The 15,720-nt window shown below is 40.0% G+C and overlaps 2 protein-coding genes across 5 annotated transcripts; one reads left to right on the top strand and one right to left on the bottom strand.

Moving 5' to 3' along the window:
* Positions 1-1,467: 1,467 nt before the first annotated feature.
* alkbh7 (alkB homolog 7) lies at positions 1,468-3,598 on the top strand. Of its 2 annotated transcripts, none has more exons than XM_069701088.1 (4): positions 1,468-1,883; positions 2,546-2,719; positions 2,824-2,948; positions 3,091-3,254. In XM_069701088.1, exons 1-4 carry the CDS (start codon positions 1,611-1,613, stop codon positions 3,113-3,115), a joined length of 597 nt encoding a protein of 198 aa, XP_069557189.1. In that variant the 5' UTR covers positions 1,468-1,610; the 3' UTR covers positions 3,116-3,254. The 2 variants fall into 2 exon arrangements, with proteins under 2 accessions (XP_069557189.1, XP_069557188.1); XM_069701087.1 differs by having other exon boundaries at positions 1,470-1,883; positions 3,164-3,598.
* Positions 3,599-4,467: 869 nt separating this feature from the next.
* gtf2f1 (general transcription factor IIF, polypeptide 1) lies at positions 4,468-10,739 on the bottom strand. 3 transcript variants are annotated; one of them, XM_069701085.1, is made up of 15 exons: positions 10,689-10,730; positions 9,805-9,865; positions 9,489-9,561; positions 8,886-8,932; positions 8,657-8,729; positions 8,295-8,488; positions 7,671-7,841; positions 7,361-7,566; positions 7,068-7,218; positions 6,897-6,952; positions 6,536-6,667; positions 6,324-6,394; positions 5,876-6,020; positions 5,258-5,396; positions 4,468-5,066 (listed from the first exon to the last, which is right to left on the bottom strand). In XM_069701085.1, the coding sequence occupies exons 3-15, from the start codon at positions 9,498-9,500 to the stop codon at positions 4,862-4,864; spliced, it is 1,602 nt and encodes a 533-aa protein (XP_069557186.1). In that variant the 5' UTR covers positions 9,501-9,561; positions 9,805-9,865; positions 10,689-10,730; the 3' UTR covers positions 4,468-4,861. The 3 variants fall into 3 exon arrangements, with proteins under 3 accessions (XP_069557186.1, XP_069557185.1, XP_069557187.1); XM_069701084.1 differs by lacking the exon at positions 9,805-9,865 and having other exon boundaries at positions 10,689-10,739; XM_069701086.1 differs by lacking the exons at positions 4,468-5,066; positions 9,805-9,865 and having other exon boundaries at positions 5,283-5,396; positions 6,324-6,387; positions 6,528-6,667; positions 10,689-10,739.
* Positions 10,740-15,720: the final 4,981 nt, after the last annotated feature.

Here is a 15,720-nt window from a genome sequence, read left to right as displayed (position 1 = left end):
TTAAGAGAATCTCTAGTGAGGATGAAGTCATCATTTTATCTTCTCTTGCAACTCTCTCCTCCCTCCTTTTCATACCCTATTTCTTTTCCAACCTTGCAAATATCACCTTTTCACTCTGTGGGCCTACGCGGGCCAAAGAAAATGGGCAATATCCGTATTTTCTGTATTCATTAATCCTGTGCTGTATTTATTGGTTCTTATTTTTGTACCACATTTCTTTTGCTATTTTTTTTTAAATTTCGTAATAATTTATGTGGCCTATACATTTCAGTTCTGTTGTTTCATTACTGTTGTTCTTTGGTTCGTCTTTTTACGGTGGAGGCTGTCATGTAATCACATTGTGAACAATTCAATTTCTAATACATTATTAATGAGTTTAAAAATCTAAAAGAAATCTAGCTGTTATTTCTACCAGACACTTTTCAACCCCCCTGCACCGTGTAAGTCTTTTCAGAAAGCAGCTCTGCAATAAATAGGACCTTTTTAAAAAAAAAAAAAAAAAAAAAAAGTGTCCACCTCCATGTGCACACTAAAAACTACATCTTTTTGAAACACTGCTTTATGTCTCAGTGTTTACTTATTAACCCGAGTATATTTACAATCATCAGTGTTCACTGCCCTCCGCTGTTCACACTGAAGAACTACAACATCTGCATTCCCATGCTTCCCTGGCTGCCACTCTTCCATGTATGTGTTCATGTCCCCAAATCGTTAGAACTAGCAGCAGCTGTTTTTCCACTTTTGACCATGCACTTTTGCATGCATGCCTAGAAGCTTGCACATACATATAAACATCGAGGCAAGCTGTTGGGCCAATAATCGAAATAACACTTGCTGGCTATAATTTAAATAAAAAACTGCCACCAAGGTCCCATTGCTGTCTGTTTTCCTAGAATTCAGTTCAAGATCATGATCCTTCGATATTACCTTGACAAAAGAGAAGAGACCGCATGTGTGTAGAGAAACACACTCTTTCTTGATTAATCAAATAGTTGCTTGGTGTTTGAAATGTCAAAAAGGGTGAGAAAATGTCGACATTTAGTGCAGGCTAAAATGTTTTGTTTTGTCCAGACCAACGGTTCAAAGTGCAAAAGGTATTCAGTTTATCATCACGGAAGGTTAAAGGCAGCAGAAAACATCATCTCTGGAATCAGAGAATGTTCGCATTTTTCTAGAAGAAAAAGACTGATGCAAAAATGATAAACTGGTTATCAAAATAGTTGGCAAATAATTCTGGGGTCAATTAACTTGCTTGATTAATACGACTTTCGTTGCAGCTATACTTTGTATGCCTAAAAAAAAAAAAAATAAGACTATTATTTCATGGACACGGGCATTTTTTTTAAAATACTTATTGTTATTTACTTTCTTAGGGAAATAGAAAATGGTTATATTTCTAAAACACATTTCAGAGGTTCTTAATCGTGTTTCGGGCGTTTTGTTGCTGGAAGACTACGTCCCCCACAACGCATTGCGATCGCAACATGGCGCGTCACATAGTTCCTTGACTAACGTCAACAAGAAAGCAACGCAAACAGGACTATTTAACGACGCTGACTCGTCGTCGACTCACACTGCCGGTTGCCACTAACGCCATTTCAGTCGCGAGGATGAAACTGTTGCGCACGCTGTTAAGACAAGTCCACAAGCCAGCTGCTTCCGCTGGCCACCGGCGTCGCCTGAGCTCTGGCGGCGGCTGCGGCCCGCTGCCTCTCCGAGGTGAGGCTCCGGTCGTGGGGTCAAGCCGGGAGCTGGTGCGCCGACTCGGATCGCAGGTGGAGGTGAGAGCGGGCTTCATCACCGAGGACGAGGAGGCTGCTCTACTGGGAGAGCTCGAGCCGGGCCTGAAGAAGAAGCGCTACGAATTCGACCACTGGGACGACGTGAGTCGCGTTTATTGGTCCCGCTTGAACGTTTAATTTACTTCCATGAAACAAGATTCTTTATTTTTTTTTTTTCTTCCCATGATTAAATCAGCCCAGTCAGTAAAGGCTTTAGATGCCAATGACCTTTTTTTTTTTTTTTTATATACACCCAGTTGCCAGTTTGTCAGGTGTTTATACAGCCTAATGCAACAGTCCTGCAGTAGACTGTAGTTTGACTGGTGTTGAATCAACTTTAGGATAATTTGGCTGAATGTAGTTTATAGTACTGTTGAACTGCATTGCGTTTAGTTTTTTTTTTTTAACCACTCTTTTACATCATTGACTGGTAGGTTTAAAAACAGATAGTCCTCTGTATAATGCGATGCAGTCCAACAGCACCTTTACTGCAGAACATTTGTATTCGACTGCATGAGTTTTAGCTGTGTAAGGGATAAACTGGCAGCCGAGTGTGACTGTGTAAAATAATCAGACGTAGTTCCCAGATCACGTTTCAGACCCAGAGGCTAAATACTGGCCTTTAATTCAATATTGTATCAGAAACACAAGTGTGCCCCCCCCCCCTCTCTCCCCTCAGGTCACTTACTGCAAAGTTAGATCGTTATTTGAATTGAGAAGTGATGCTGACTTCATCTGTGCTGCGCTCACTTTTACGCATTAAGGCAATTCACGGGTACCGGGAGACTGAGCGTGCGAGTTGGGGGGCAGCATGTGAAGAGATCTTGAGTCGGGTCCGATCTGCAGCGTTTCCTGAAGGAAGCCCTCTGCTCGGCCCTGTGCACATTCTAGATTTGGACAAAACTGGCTACATCAAACCCCACATCGACAGTGTCAAGGTGGGTTTCCCCTTTTTTATTTTTTTTTTATTTTATTTCACTGTAACCTTTGGTTTTGTATGGCTCTTATTGTCATTCTGTCTGTCCATTTTCTAATTTTTCAGTTCTGTGGCAGCACCATTGCGGGCCTGAGTCTTTTGTCAGACAGTGTCATGCGCTTAGTGAAGGAGGATGCCGCCAGTGAATGGCTGGACCTGCTGCTGCCCCGACGCTCCCTCTACATACTGAGGTTCGGTATATGACACTGAACTCGGTTCAAATAGTACATTTTCTGAATATAAAGTATTTCAAGTTCTCTGATTACCGCAAAGAGCTAAGTGGCGGATGTTTTAAATACCGTAAATGAGTCTTACCCAAGTCCCACTCTGCAGGGTACCTGACGATATCGAAGTTTAAACAAGAGTCCGTGGTGCGTTTCATCCTGTCCTCTTCACACCTGTACAGGGACCGGGCCAGATATAACTTCACTCACGAGATCCTGAAAGATGAGGGGTCAGTGTTCAACGGACAGAGAGTTCCTCGGCAGCGTCGAATCTCCGTCATCTGCCGGAACATTCCGGGCTAACGGCTTAGATGTTAACAGGACATGAGTTGAGCTCGGAGGATTGGCTCGGTGATCTTCATGGAGATATTAAAGCTGATCTCCTTAAAGTCGTTTTAGTTACTGTGACGATGATGTGTCAAAGACATCCTTAATCCTGTTCTAAAGGCTGTAGGGTTTGATGTCGGTGTCCAGTGCAGAGTCCCCATTCAGCAACACCCAGTCCTGGCCTGTCACCCAGAACCCCAGGACCCCAGGACAGCTACTCTACAGCTGCAGCTTCTTCACCCTCGTTGGCATTCATACGCCTCGCAGAGAGGAGAATTGAACGTGTGTGTGTGTGTGTGTGTGTGTGTGGGGGGGGGGTGTCAATGTCTCCCACTGTTGCCAATGCTCAAACATGAACTGTGTCTCCAGGATTTTCTGCCACTGAATCAGGCTTAATATCTGAAGGGACATACACGTGCATCTGCACTTGTGGAGCAGACAATAGGTTCACCCTTCTGAAATGACCCGTGATTGGTGTAAAGTCTCTGTCACGGCTACGTTTTCTAAACCCTGAACACGAAGCTAATAGAAGCTGTAGAGACCTAGTGTTCTCGCAGACCACTGAAATTACAATTTGCTGAAAGGTTATGAAAAGACATGTTCCCCGACGACACCCAAAAAAGGGAAGCGTCTACCGCAGCTTAAACTAAATGAACTCCTTATTGTTAGACTCCTGAAGCCTCTTTAAAATCCTGCTAATTGAAATAAATTGCAGGATTGTACCAACCTTTCAAACAGCTCCGCCATTTAAGTCTGAACAGCATTTAAATCAGCACTCACTGCTGGACGGGATGTGAGCTATATACAAATGTTGGGTAACGTTAAAATGGTTCTAAATTTTGTATTTATATGAAACTATCACTTTGGTGTGTTCCTCTATTTCTGCATTATACAGACTCTGAAACATGTCCAGTGCACTTTACCATGTCAAATAAAAGGTAATTCAAATGGAATAAGGTCTCTTCTTGGTTCAGTGTGTGACGTTTCTATTTGAATAATAGAAACAAGTAATATACATACTACATAGCTGGTTCCTCTTTTTTGACCACTCTAGGGGGAAAAGTGTCACGAAGTAATAATAATAATAATTATTAAGATGTTTTTTGTTTATTATTATAAACATAAAGGGAATGTGATGGGTGAGGTACATAGATACATCTTTAATATAGTCACTTTAAATTTTATTAGAAAAGTTTCTACCTCAGAAAAACAAGTTATAGACTCTTTGCATTCACCAAGTTCTAAGTTAGACTGTTTACACATGTAGACAAACCATGCAGAGATTGATTTGTTTTATCCTCACTAAGGTTTCTGTTACTGAGAGAATTTTAGACTATGAAAAAACAAATTCAAAATACTTGCCAAAATACTTCTTTTTTTTTTTTTTGATAGATGCCACCTGGGAAGAGAGTTTCACCTTCTGCTGCTGCTGCACAAGCACAAGTTGTGCGACACAAAACCCCACTTCCGTTGGTCTGGGGCTTTTTGAAAAACACCAAAACCTTTCAGTAGAAGAGGTTATTGTCCCGTCCCCCGTCCCCCCCTCCGATTGGTTACTCAGTGAGGTAGAAGTGCATTTTGTCGTTTACATTTTTGCGCTCGGGATTGAGGCGTTTAAGGATCTGTGCCAGCACATTGACAGTCTGCTCACTGCTCAAACCTGTGCGCTTGGTCTGGAACTTCTTCAGCAAGTCTTTGGTGGTCATCGGTTTACGGATCAGGTAGCGCCGGACTGCTTCCTCTGTCAGCTGCACATCACTGTTGGGGCAAGTGAAGATAAAAGAAGAGTGATTTTACCACCGAGACATACTTGCTTTTTAGGTTTAAACGAAATACCTATTTGTATTCTGAAGTCAGCTGCGTTAATTATGACATATTTTAAAGTTTTGCAAAAAAATCTAAGATATATAGAAGTTTATACCTATAAGAGGCAGAAAAGAACAAAATACCTTGAGCTAGGAGTGGATTTGCCTGATGGGGGTTGAGGTGTGCTCTTCCCAGATGGAGCAGGGCTCTGACTGCTGGGCTCCATCTTTAGCCTTTTGGCAGCTGGAGAGTCAGTGTTCGGACCCTGCGTCTGTCTCTTGCCTGTCGATTAGATTAGACTTTATTAATCCCACAATGGGGAATTTTACTCGTCACAGCAGCACAGAAAAAAAAAAAAAAAAAAAAAGTGCACACAATATGAACAATTTTAAAAAATACTTATGAGATATAGGAAATAAGATGGAGAAAAAAAATAATTATTAAAATAAATAAATAAATAAGAGCAACGAATAAAAAAATACACACAGACATAGACTATATACACAAAAACAAATTAAACAAAAATAAATACAGTTTGGAATGATGAACGTAAAAGTGGCAGGTGCTGTGGAATGAGATGACCAGTGCAACATTATAGAAAAGGGAGACTGAGTTGGAATCGAATGGCAAAAAAAGACAAGTCTCAGAATTGACAGCCACTTGTAGAAAGTTCCACACACGTACATTAAAACATCTCTCGTTTGTCTTGATTTAATTGTAATTTTGTGTGTGTGTGTTTGTGTTGGTTTACGGGCAAACACCTTGTTCTAGCTTGCTGGCAGCGGCGCGGAGTGTGTTGGAGGTGCAGGCGGGGTCGATGGATGGTGTCCCTGGACGACTGCCGGTCCTGGAGCTGCCGGCGGAGCCTCGACCGCCTCCACCACGCTTTGGAGGAGTGCGCTTCTTCTGAGAGGAGGAGGGTAAAACGGATCTTTAGTGGAAATTAAAAAAGATGCACACTAAAAAAAAAATGGAAATAAAAACGCATTCACACGTTCACCACTGATAGAAAATAGCTCAGCGATACAGAATTTGAAGCACGGTGTTAAAGTATATTCGTTATTTTATGAGCATTGGGGAAAGGCTACGGATAACGGCAAAAAAATATTTTTACCAACAATGATTATAAAAAAAAAATACATAGGTGAGGTCATGATTTGGAGGAAGAAATACACTATTCATTTGCTCAGCCACACACACACTAATCACCATGAACAAAGCAGAGGCTGTTTCTCCCTCGATGTCGCTGTCTTCTGAGGTGTCCGATTCTCCGCTGCTGTCTGTGACACACGAACCCACACAACTCAATACCATTTTACCCTTTGTCCTTGTCCATCGTTTAACATTGCTTAGATTGTTCGAGACTTCATTCAGCAGCATGTATTTTGTCAAACTGTCACCGGTCTTCATGACGTCCGTACCTTTTTTCTTCTTCTTTTCCGTTTGAACCGGGGTTTTCTTCCCTTCCTCTTCCTCTTCCTCCTCTTTCGCTTCCTCCTCATTCTGTTTCTCCTCCTCGCTCTCTTCCTCGCTTTCAGATGCCTCATCAATCCCTACAAAAGACAAATATGTAGAAAGAAAACAACCTAAATACAGAGAAGTAAACTCTGAAAAGTGATTATTGACAATTTAAGGGCACCACACACACACACACACACTCAAGATTATAGATATGAACATGAAATTCATACCAGTCAAATTATTACTTGCCTGGTGATCATGTGCCTAGTTTTAGGAATTTTTTTTGTGTCTTTTCAATGTTTAATAATGAATAGATCTGACCTTTGGGGTGGTCTTCTCCTTTGCTGGACTTTCCCTTCTCCGGCTCTTCGTCTGAGCTAATTTAGGACAACAAAATACCCCATCAGTAAGAAAACAAACACAACCCTCATTCCCACCACACATAGTGTCCATAAAGAGCAATTTTACATGCCACAATGTGAGGGATCATACCTGCTTTCATCTGACATATAATCCACTTCTAGACCCTCGTAGTCGCCGTCATCGCTGTCTTCAAGGGCCTCGTTTTCATTGCTCTTTCTCTTCTTTTTCTTTGCTTTTCCTTTGCCTGTGTCTTTCTTCACTTTGGTCTTGCTCTCTCCATCTGTCCAATAAAAGAGAGGGGCCCCGAGTGGTTGAAAAAAAAAAAAAAGAACATCAAACAATGAAACGGGAGAGGAAAATGTGGACAGGAATGTCTGGTTTGAATTGGCTGCTGGAGTCCCTTCCTGCTTGTTTCTCCTTACCTTCCCCCATACTGCTGTCGCTGTCATCGCTGCTCATCTCCAGGTCATCTTCCAGGTCGTGGATGCGCAGTTCACCCCCTCTCCCACCTCCCTTCTTTTTCTTCTTCCCAGATTTATCCGTCTCATCCTCGTCATCATCGCCCCGCTCCTGCTCCCGCAGACGCCTCTGAAGCATAATACTGAAGTGATTCACCACCTTGTTCCTCCTGTAAAAAGAGGATCAATAAGTGGCTGACACATTTGCAAACTAAGGACTAAATTTAAGTACTCATTTTCCTTCATCACTGTGAAACACCCGTCCCTCACTCACCTGCCCCACTCCTCCTCGGCTTCCTCAGCAGTCAGAGTGCGGTGCTTGGCCAGCGGTGTGAAGTTGTACCAGCCGTGGACAGGAAAGGCCTCAAAAGCTCCATCAGGGCATTGTGTAAAGATGTAGTAGGAGGCATTTTCTGTAACACCGCCCTTCTTTAGACCTTTGAACCTGACATAAACACATTCACACACAGAAGGAGAGAGTGGCTGTATTGCAAACAGTAGTGATCCCCATTCATGGGCAGCAGCGACAAACTACACACAATAAGTTTTCATTCATTTCCACGAATGCGGGTTTTGTCAACAAACTTTAAAAACTACAAAAGGACACAGTTAGCCACTAAATGGTTTCAAAAATTTGACAGCCCGAATCTGTCCTACATTAAATCATCTGCAGATTTCAAGAAACAGACGGAGAGATTTCTCTAAATAATACCTCATGTAACATCTCAGTTTCACTTACATCCTGTGTTTGTTCCTGATATACTGGACAAATTAGCTTAATATTTACATAAGTATGTAGTATCAGTAAGGACATATCTAAATACTGAAACACCAATTAAGGGTTGTGAGTTCATGAAAGTAGCAGTGATTCAGAGAGTAACAAAGTCTCTCTCCTCACCTCTTGCCCGCCTTGCCGTTGACTTTGAGAATCCAGGGCTGGTCCTCTACTTTGAACTCACGGGTCACGATGCCAAACTTCTTCCGCCGAGCTTCCTCACGCTGCTTTTTGCCAAACTCGCTACCTGCTGCGCCTTCCGCATTCTCCTCCTCTCCGTATATCCGACGAGCACTCATGTCTCTCTCCATACGAGCCTGGAGATGTTAGGAAGTGTGAAAGTCAAACTTTAGACTTGTTATGGCATTCTCTGGATCCTCTTCAGGCGAATCGCGCCGCATGTCACTGCTGCCTCATACTGACTCTGGCCCCACCAAGCAGCTCTATCCGCCAGGTGTCGATACAGTGACATGTAGCCCACATACCTGTGTCCAGGTTGAACAGTTGACTTTGTCCCCTGAATTGAATGCCATTATATTGTACTTCTTGCTGGTGTTTCTGTGGGGCAGACAAACAAAAGATGTCGTTAACTAACAAAACCCCGCGTGAAAAATGCAAGAAATAGAATGCGTCGAGCTTTTCTTTTTCAGTTTAAATAATACAACAAGGAGGTAACTGAGACAAGGCTTGTCCACACAGTTTTGTGGTACTCACTTAGGGACTCGCACAGTGTATTCTGTGGTTGAGGAACTGCTGCTCCCCTGCAAGACAAACAAATACAGGGAATTTCTTTGAAAGGAGTGTGTAAGGCAAGGCAAGTTCATTTATATAGCACATTTCAACAACAAGGCAATTCAAAGTGCTTCACATAAAACCATTAAAAGCATCAAAACATCAGGCAAAAGAAAAGGACATTTAAAAACAATTAAGAACATTGATTGAAACTTTAAAAACAGTCATTAAAACATTAAACAAGCTAAAAATAGAATAAAAGTTGCAGAGCAGTTTAAGAAAAAGAATACAGTAGTAAAAATGCAGAAATACAGGAAATTGATCAACATCCTTGAATCTGGTTCAATTCATCTATAATGTCATTTCATAGATGTGCAGTGTATATCAGACAATGGCCTCTTCATCACATTACTGTGTCGTGTGATGAGCTGGTGGTGAATAATAAAACAAAGCTGGCCAAATGGCACGTATGCCAGGCTAGCTAGCTTGAGGTATATTTACAGAAGTAAACATGTCACAACACTGGACTTCAATAACATAAAAGTACGATTTGGTCTGTTGTAGTTGAGTTAAGTCACAACTTACCAGTGATGTCATGGTTGGTGGTCTGTCTTCGGATTTATTCACATTCACTGCTGCTTCAGGTCAGTTGGATACACTTTTTAAAAGAAATTGCGTTAATAACAGTATTTATATGGTTAAGTGTGCAAAGCAAAGTGCCATCACGTTGTCAATTGTTTGCAAGTCGAACTTTATGCAATCTAGCTGCCACAAAGAGACTTGAGGAAGCCGGTTTGTCATGTTCTTTTGCAAAAATGTACAAGTTCATTTCACAAAAACCTCGAATCCCCGGATGAAAGAAAACATGATATTCAAGTCAAAATTAATCACATGTTTTTACCAATTTATGACTCTTGTTGACCCCTTAGAGACTCTTACAGGACACCATCAAATATCTTGATCTAAAAAAAAGGGATGCATTACTGTAGATTAAACCAGCCAACAGTATACCGCAGGGCTGGTTGAGAAGGACACAATTAAACTTTCACATTTTGACCAAATACCGCAATATGGACATTCAACGATATTGTAGAGGTGCTTTCAAAAACAAAACAAAACAAAACAAAAAACATTTACACAGTAAGATTTTTGATAATCATCAATAATATGAATATAATGAATAAAAGGAAAATAACAACAACTAGAACAGTCTGGTGACTTCAGAAAAGGACATCACGTCCCTATGCAGCCTTTAAAACCAGGAAAAGACCCTGATTATGCCCTGTCACGATAAAAGGACATCCGGAAATCAAAGACAATATCAAGTCTCATAGAAAATGCAATATAATATCAATATATTGCCCAGCCCTGGTGAAAAGTAGTTTAAAAAAAAAAAAAAGAAAGAAAAGAAAAGCAAAACCTGTATTAACAACAGCAGTAAAATGCAACTGTCGATTTAATGCAGAGTCCAGTTGTGAATGCAGTAGTTCAACGTGTTATTTATTATTACTTTTTACAACAGAGACGGACGATGCAGGGTTTCCATGAGGGTTGGACGTTATTGAACATAAATATATTAACACATTTGTGCACCGTTGTCACGTTAGCTCTTGATGCTACTTGAGCAACGGGCAGCCGCTGTGGCTGCGGTCGGTACCCTCCGGTACGAGAACGAGCCACGTTCAAACTCAAAATGTGAAACAAATGCAAACCATACAGACAAAAGATTTGCCCTGAAGACATTAAACAGACAATCTGGTATCTACAACAAACATATTCATTTACCGGTTCGCGCACTCCCACTGTGCTTGTTCCGTTAACCTATACGGCCGATAGGAAACGTTTACCAGGAATAAATGGTTCCTAGCAACTCGCCGATCCTCCTTTCATTTTTATTTTTTGTTATTTTTTTAAACTCATGCTGGGGTCGGCGCGGGTTATACCAGGGTTGTATGAAGCTTTGGGGAATTCAATTAGCAGACAAATGTAAAGGTATACACAGATACTTTGTAAATAAATGAATAAATTAAGTTAAATTCAATTAAATTACATTTAAATTATACATAACGTAAAAAAACAAGTTGAAACAGAAATTAACACATTTGATCCAAAAATGATTGCTGAGATTTATTTTCAATATTATTTACGGGTGCATTTAATGGCATGTTACATGATCCATTAGGTAATTTTTATAGGCTATTTCTATTTTATTTTTGCAGGTAGGGTGCTTCGTGGTCGTATCCCTTTTTAGTTTTAACCCGTGGCAAGAAGACCGCAATTGTGACCACAGATCTTCTAGTTCGTGCCCTTTAATTGCTTCAGGCTGGGGATTATATTTTGAAAGCCTTCAGGATGTGTTATTACGTTATCGTGTCTGCTCTGGGCCCAGTTATTCCACAAATGTGACCACAATATATTATTTTCTCACTCAAACACAATTGTTGTTTAACAAACTCCTTTATTTGCTATACATTGCTGTTACTGCCGTTTATAGCATGATAATCCGCTGAAGACAGAGAGTTATACGTGTTGCATTTATATCAGTATGGCGAGTACTGCAGCACTGTACATTCTCAATGAGACTACTAGATGGAAGCAAACACAGGACTTTAAACACACGGATCAAACAAAATCACTTCCATGCAGAATGTGACATCTGGCAGAATTAAAGGAAAAATACAGATTTTGTGTATTCTGTTCACAGTCAAATATCCAAATTGATTTAAAGAATAAATCTAAACAACAACAAAAAAGCAACCACTAACAGTAGTATTACTGTGGACCCGATTATTGGAATGTATCAATGCAGAGGAAAACAAAGGGGCTGATTTACCAAGATCTCAAATAAAGGGTGCTAAATTGCCTGTTTTTTTTTCCAAACGTTTGCACATTTATTTTGCACCCGTTTTGCGGGTGATTTAGTAAGAGTATTTGCGTCACTGATATCAGGTGCGAATCACTGTATTTAAATGAGGGGGGTTGCGTGTGTTAAAGTGATTCTAAGAATGGAAAACAGAGCGACTGCAAAAGGAAAAGGAAATCTGATTCCATTGAAATTAAGAAATATAAATATAACAAGACCGTGGGAAAAACAAAAAGGCTTAATAATAAAACTTCGGCAAATAAAATAAGAGGAACGGTGGTTGAGATCCTCTAACAAACACCGATCAGCAGGTCCGGCTCTTTCTCTGATGAGCAGGTGACTTTTCATTCAGTGCCTCGCGAGAGCTCGTGAACCTTACGAAGCTGCCTGTGAGTTCTGAGGGACACATTCTGACCCGGGACAGCACACCTGAATAACGGGACTGGGTGGGATATGCAAGCAGCTATACACTGGAATAACCCAGAGGCAGGACGATGCTGAGTCGTAAGACGTTTTTTTTTTAAATTGCTGGTATTGCTTGGCTCCTCCTTGTTATTGGCTGTCAATCATCATTCAATAACTCAGAAGTGTCATCGCTGGACAAACTATATGTCTGAATAATTTCTGCCTCTGACATCTCAAAAATGTTTCCACGGGTGTAAAACCACGTTCTCAACGTATTATTTAGTTTCCCTGCGTCTCCTTCTCACCACATTAAGAGCAGCCGTCTCTCCAGATTTGCGCATCTGTTAAATACGTTCCTTTCAGTCGTACTAAAATACACAACAATCACTTCTCCTATTTCTACTTTCAGGATTAGTCAATATCGTTGCAGGTGCGAAGTTGTTCTATTTGCATTTCCCCTCCCACTATTTTGCACCTTCATGTAGAAACGCCCAATATGACATATGCATTCAGGCAAACACGCAAAATGGACAACGTGTGCTAAATTGGACATTTGGAAGAAACAATCCTCACTGAACGTCATTTGTAAATCTGCTTGGATATTTGTTTATGGGTGGTGTGAAGTTTGCACGTGATTTTCACAGGCAAACCTTTAGTAAATCAGGCCCAAAGTGTATTATTTACTGCCCATAATATACTGTATACCTCTTTCCAAATACTTATTTGTGTCACATTTGAAGATATTCCCTCACAACATTACAGAGATATAGCGTCCACAATGGAAAACAGGTGTAAGGTTAAAAAAAAAAAAAAAAATTTTTTTTTTTTTTACTTTAATCTAATAACACTGAAAACTATGGACAAAGTCCTTACCAAAAAAACCTCACGATACACAAAGGGCTTAAGGAGTGGCCAGTATAACTGGTCAATATTTATGTGCTACAAGGGAAGGGGAACGCCACAGACCTGGGTTTGCCAAGGCCATTATTCAGTAGATTCTCTCTTCATTCACTCTCTTTTTGTCATTTTCACCTGACATGTTGCTTGATCTGTGTTGCAATGTCAACATGAATTCATTAATGTCATGCTCCAACACCGTAGTGTGTGGAACATCACCAAATAGCTCTCGATTGGCTTGAATCACAGCCTCAATGTCTGCCTGTGATCAAAGGCATGTGATCAAATCAAATAGTCGATCTATGTTGAGTATTCTGGCACACTCTCAATCTGCATCACTTACATTTGATATTGGTATTCATCATTAATTTGTATCTTCTTTTGGAGCTGGAGAAATAACCAAGGAAACGGACTCAGAGATCACACCATCTGAGGCAGGAGCAGCACGGACACCAGGATGGAACTGGATTCAGGAGGTAATCTCTGGTATAATAGGGCTTTAGGGGAAGAAGATGGTAATGTAATATGTTGACATTTGTGAACACCTTGAATGGCTAAGGACTGCTGCTCAGAGATAAAGTTATGTTTCTAAACTTATTCATAGAGTAATAAATTATCATCAGACCAGAAATAATAAAAAAAAAAAAAACAGCTGGTGAAATATCAGCCTTGTTCTCATGCTTGTAAAAAAATATTATAAAAAATATTATTTTTATAATTATAAAAAATATACTGCACGAGACTGTCGTGATGTAATTACTGGTTAAAGTGTTCACATTATAGCCAGTAAGTCTTTCAAAGTGTAATTTTACTAAGGCTTGGGAAACTTGCAAATAGTTTTAAATTCATGCTAATCATTTGCAAAGTGCTGTTTACCAGAAAAGTGTCTTTTCCTTTTCTGCAATTGTGTGACTACAGCTTTAATCAGAAACATGTGGTGTGAGTGCATTCTCATTCTCTCTCTCTCTCTCTCTCTCTCTCTCTCTCTCTCTCTCTCTCTCTCTCTCTCTTTCTATATATATATGTATATATATATATATATATACTTGGTCAAGGCTGAAGAACAGAAAGATGAATAAAGATTAGAGAGGAGAAATGCAAGCCTTATAAATATCATCCTGAAACTTAATTTTTTTAATTACACAAGTAGGTGCTTAGCTTTACAGCAACTTAAATGTCAACTACCTTTTGTAGTTTTCTTTCACATGGTTACAATCATTTGTTCATCCTTTCTTATACCTCTCATTAGTTATCCATGGAATCGGCATGTTTTTGCTCACATCATTGTTGAGGAAAGCTAATTATTTTTTACCTTTTTCAATATTAGCGGATAGCTCTGTGTTTATGTGAACACACTATAATCTGGTGAGCAGCCAAAGTTTCAAGATAATGAGGGCAAGAGCATATACTCACCAATGTAAGATTTGAGTCTGTACTATAAATTTGTTTATTAAGATGACTCCTGCAAGACATTAACACAATGCTTTTTTTTTTTCACTCATTTATACACATTTTGTGCTTTCTATTTGTGATTTTTATTGTTTTGAATCCATAATAAACTTCTTTTCTCTTTCAAGTTTTTCCAGTTTTTTACTGAAATACAGCCAGACCTTTTTGACCTTGAATTTTTCCATATAGTATTCAAATGGTTTTGACCGGACAACGTTATTCTCGAGCTATAAGATTTTCACAGAAAAGCAGAAGCTTTCTGTTCACCTTCTCTGTAGTTGTGCATGTCATGTGGTGTGCTGTGCTACACTGCAACAGGTAAGTCACAGGCCCACAGCTAGCGCGTGTCTTAGAGGACAATTAACCCTCAGAAATTCATGGCGACGTCTTCGTCCTCTGCTGATATTATTGTTTTTCAGAAGCTCTTGCGGCTTGTTAAAAGCTCAATGTGATGATTTAGGCAAATCTATTGGCAGATGTGGAATACAACTTTTATAGTTAGAATGTTTTTCTTGTAACATCCCCTGAAAACAAGACTCGTGTTTTTGTTATCGTGCTTTGAATGTGCCCTTAATATGTCCATAAAGACCACAAACCTGTTTATATGGATAATAACAATTTGAAAAAGTTTAGTCCTATGTCTTGTGTTTTCTAAAATGTCTTTTAAATGTGCATTTGTCAAGTGAAAATGATATAAACACATTTTTTTTGACAGATATAGATCGTAAAAGTAAAATTAAAGTTGCATTCAAACTGATTTGCAGTAGGTTTCTGAGATGAGCGGCATAATAACTAAACAGTGTTTCCTCGAGGTTCAGTATTTACCCGTGTTGGTGGGTGGTGTGGTGTGTGAAGAATATACATGCAGGCTAGCGCCTACAGCCTATCTGTTGGTGCTAGCTTGGCTAGACTCAGTTATTGCAATACGCAGAAAATAGTGAAATAAGGCATTCAAATGTGTGATTTACCTATAATGAAACCAAGGGCCTGATTTGCTAATGGTTTGCATGTGAAAATCACGTGCAAACTCCACACCACCTGCAAAAAAATGTCCAAGCACATTTACGAACAACGTGCAGTGAGGATTGCGTCTTTCAAATGTACAATTTAACACGCGTTGTCCATTGTGTGTGTTTGACTGCATGTATATGTAATATTGGGCATTTCTGCTTGAAGGTGCAAAATACTGGGAGGGGAAATGCA

The sequence above is a fragment of the Brachyistius frenatus genome, unplaced genomic scaffold, assembly GCF_029030835.1.
Source record: "Brachyistius frenatus isolate BFR_SWC_R1_liver_20210118 unplaced genomic scaffold, ASM2903083v1 Contig_36, whole genome shotgun sequence".
Taxonomy (NCBI): Eukaryota; Metazoa; Chordata; class Actinopteri; family Embiotocidae; genus Brachyistius; species Brachyistius frenatus.
The sequence above is the reverse complement of the archived record's forward strand: the minus strand, read 5'-3'. Positions and strand labels throughout refer to the sequence as shown.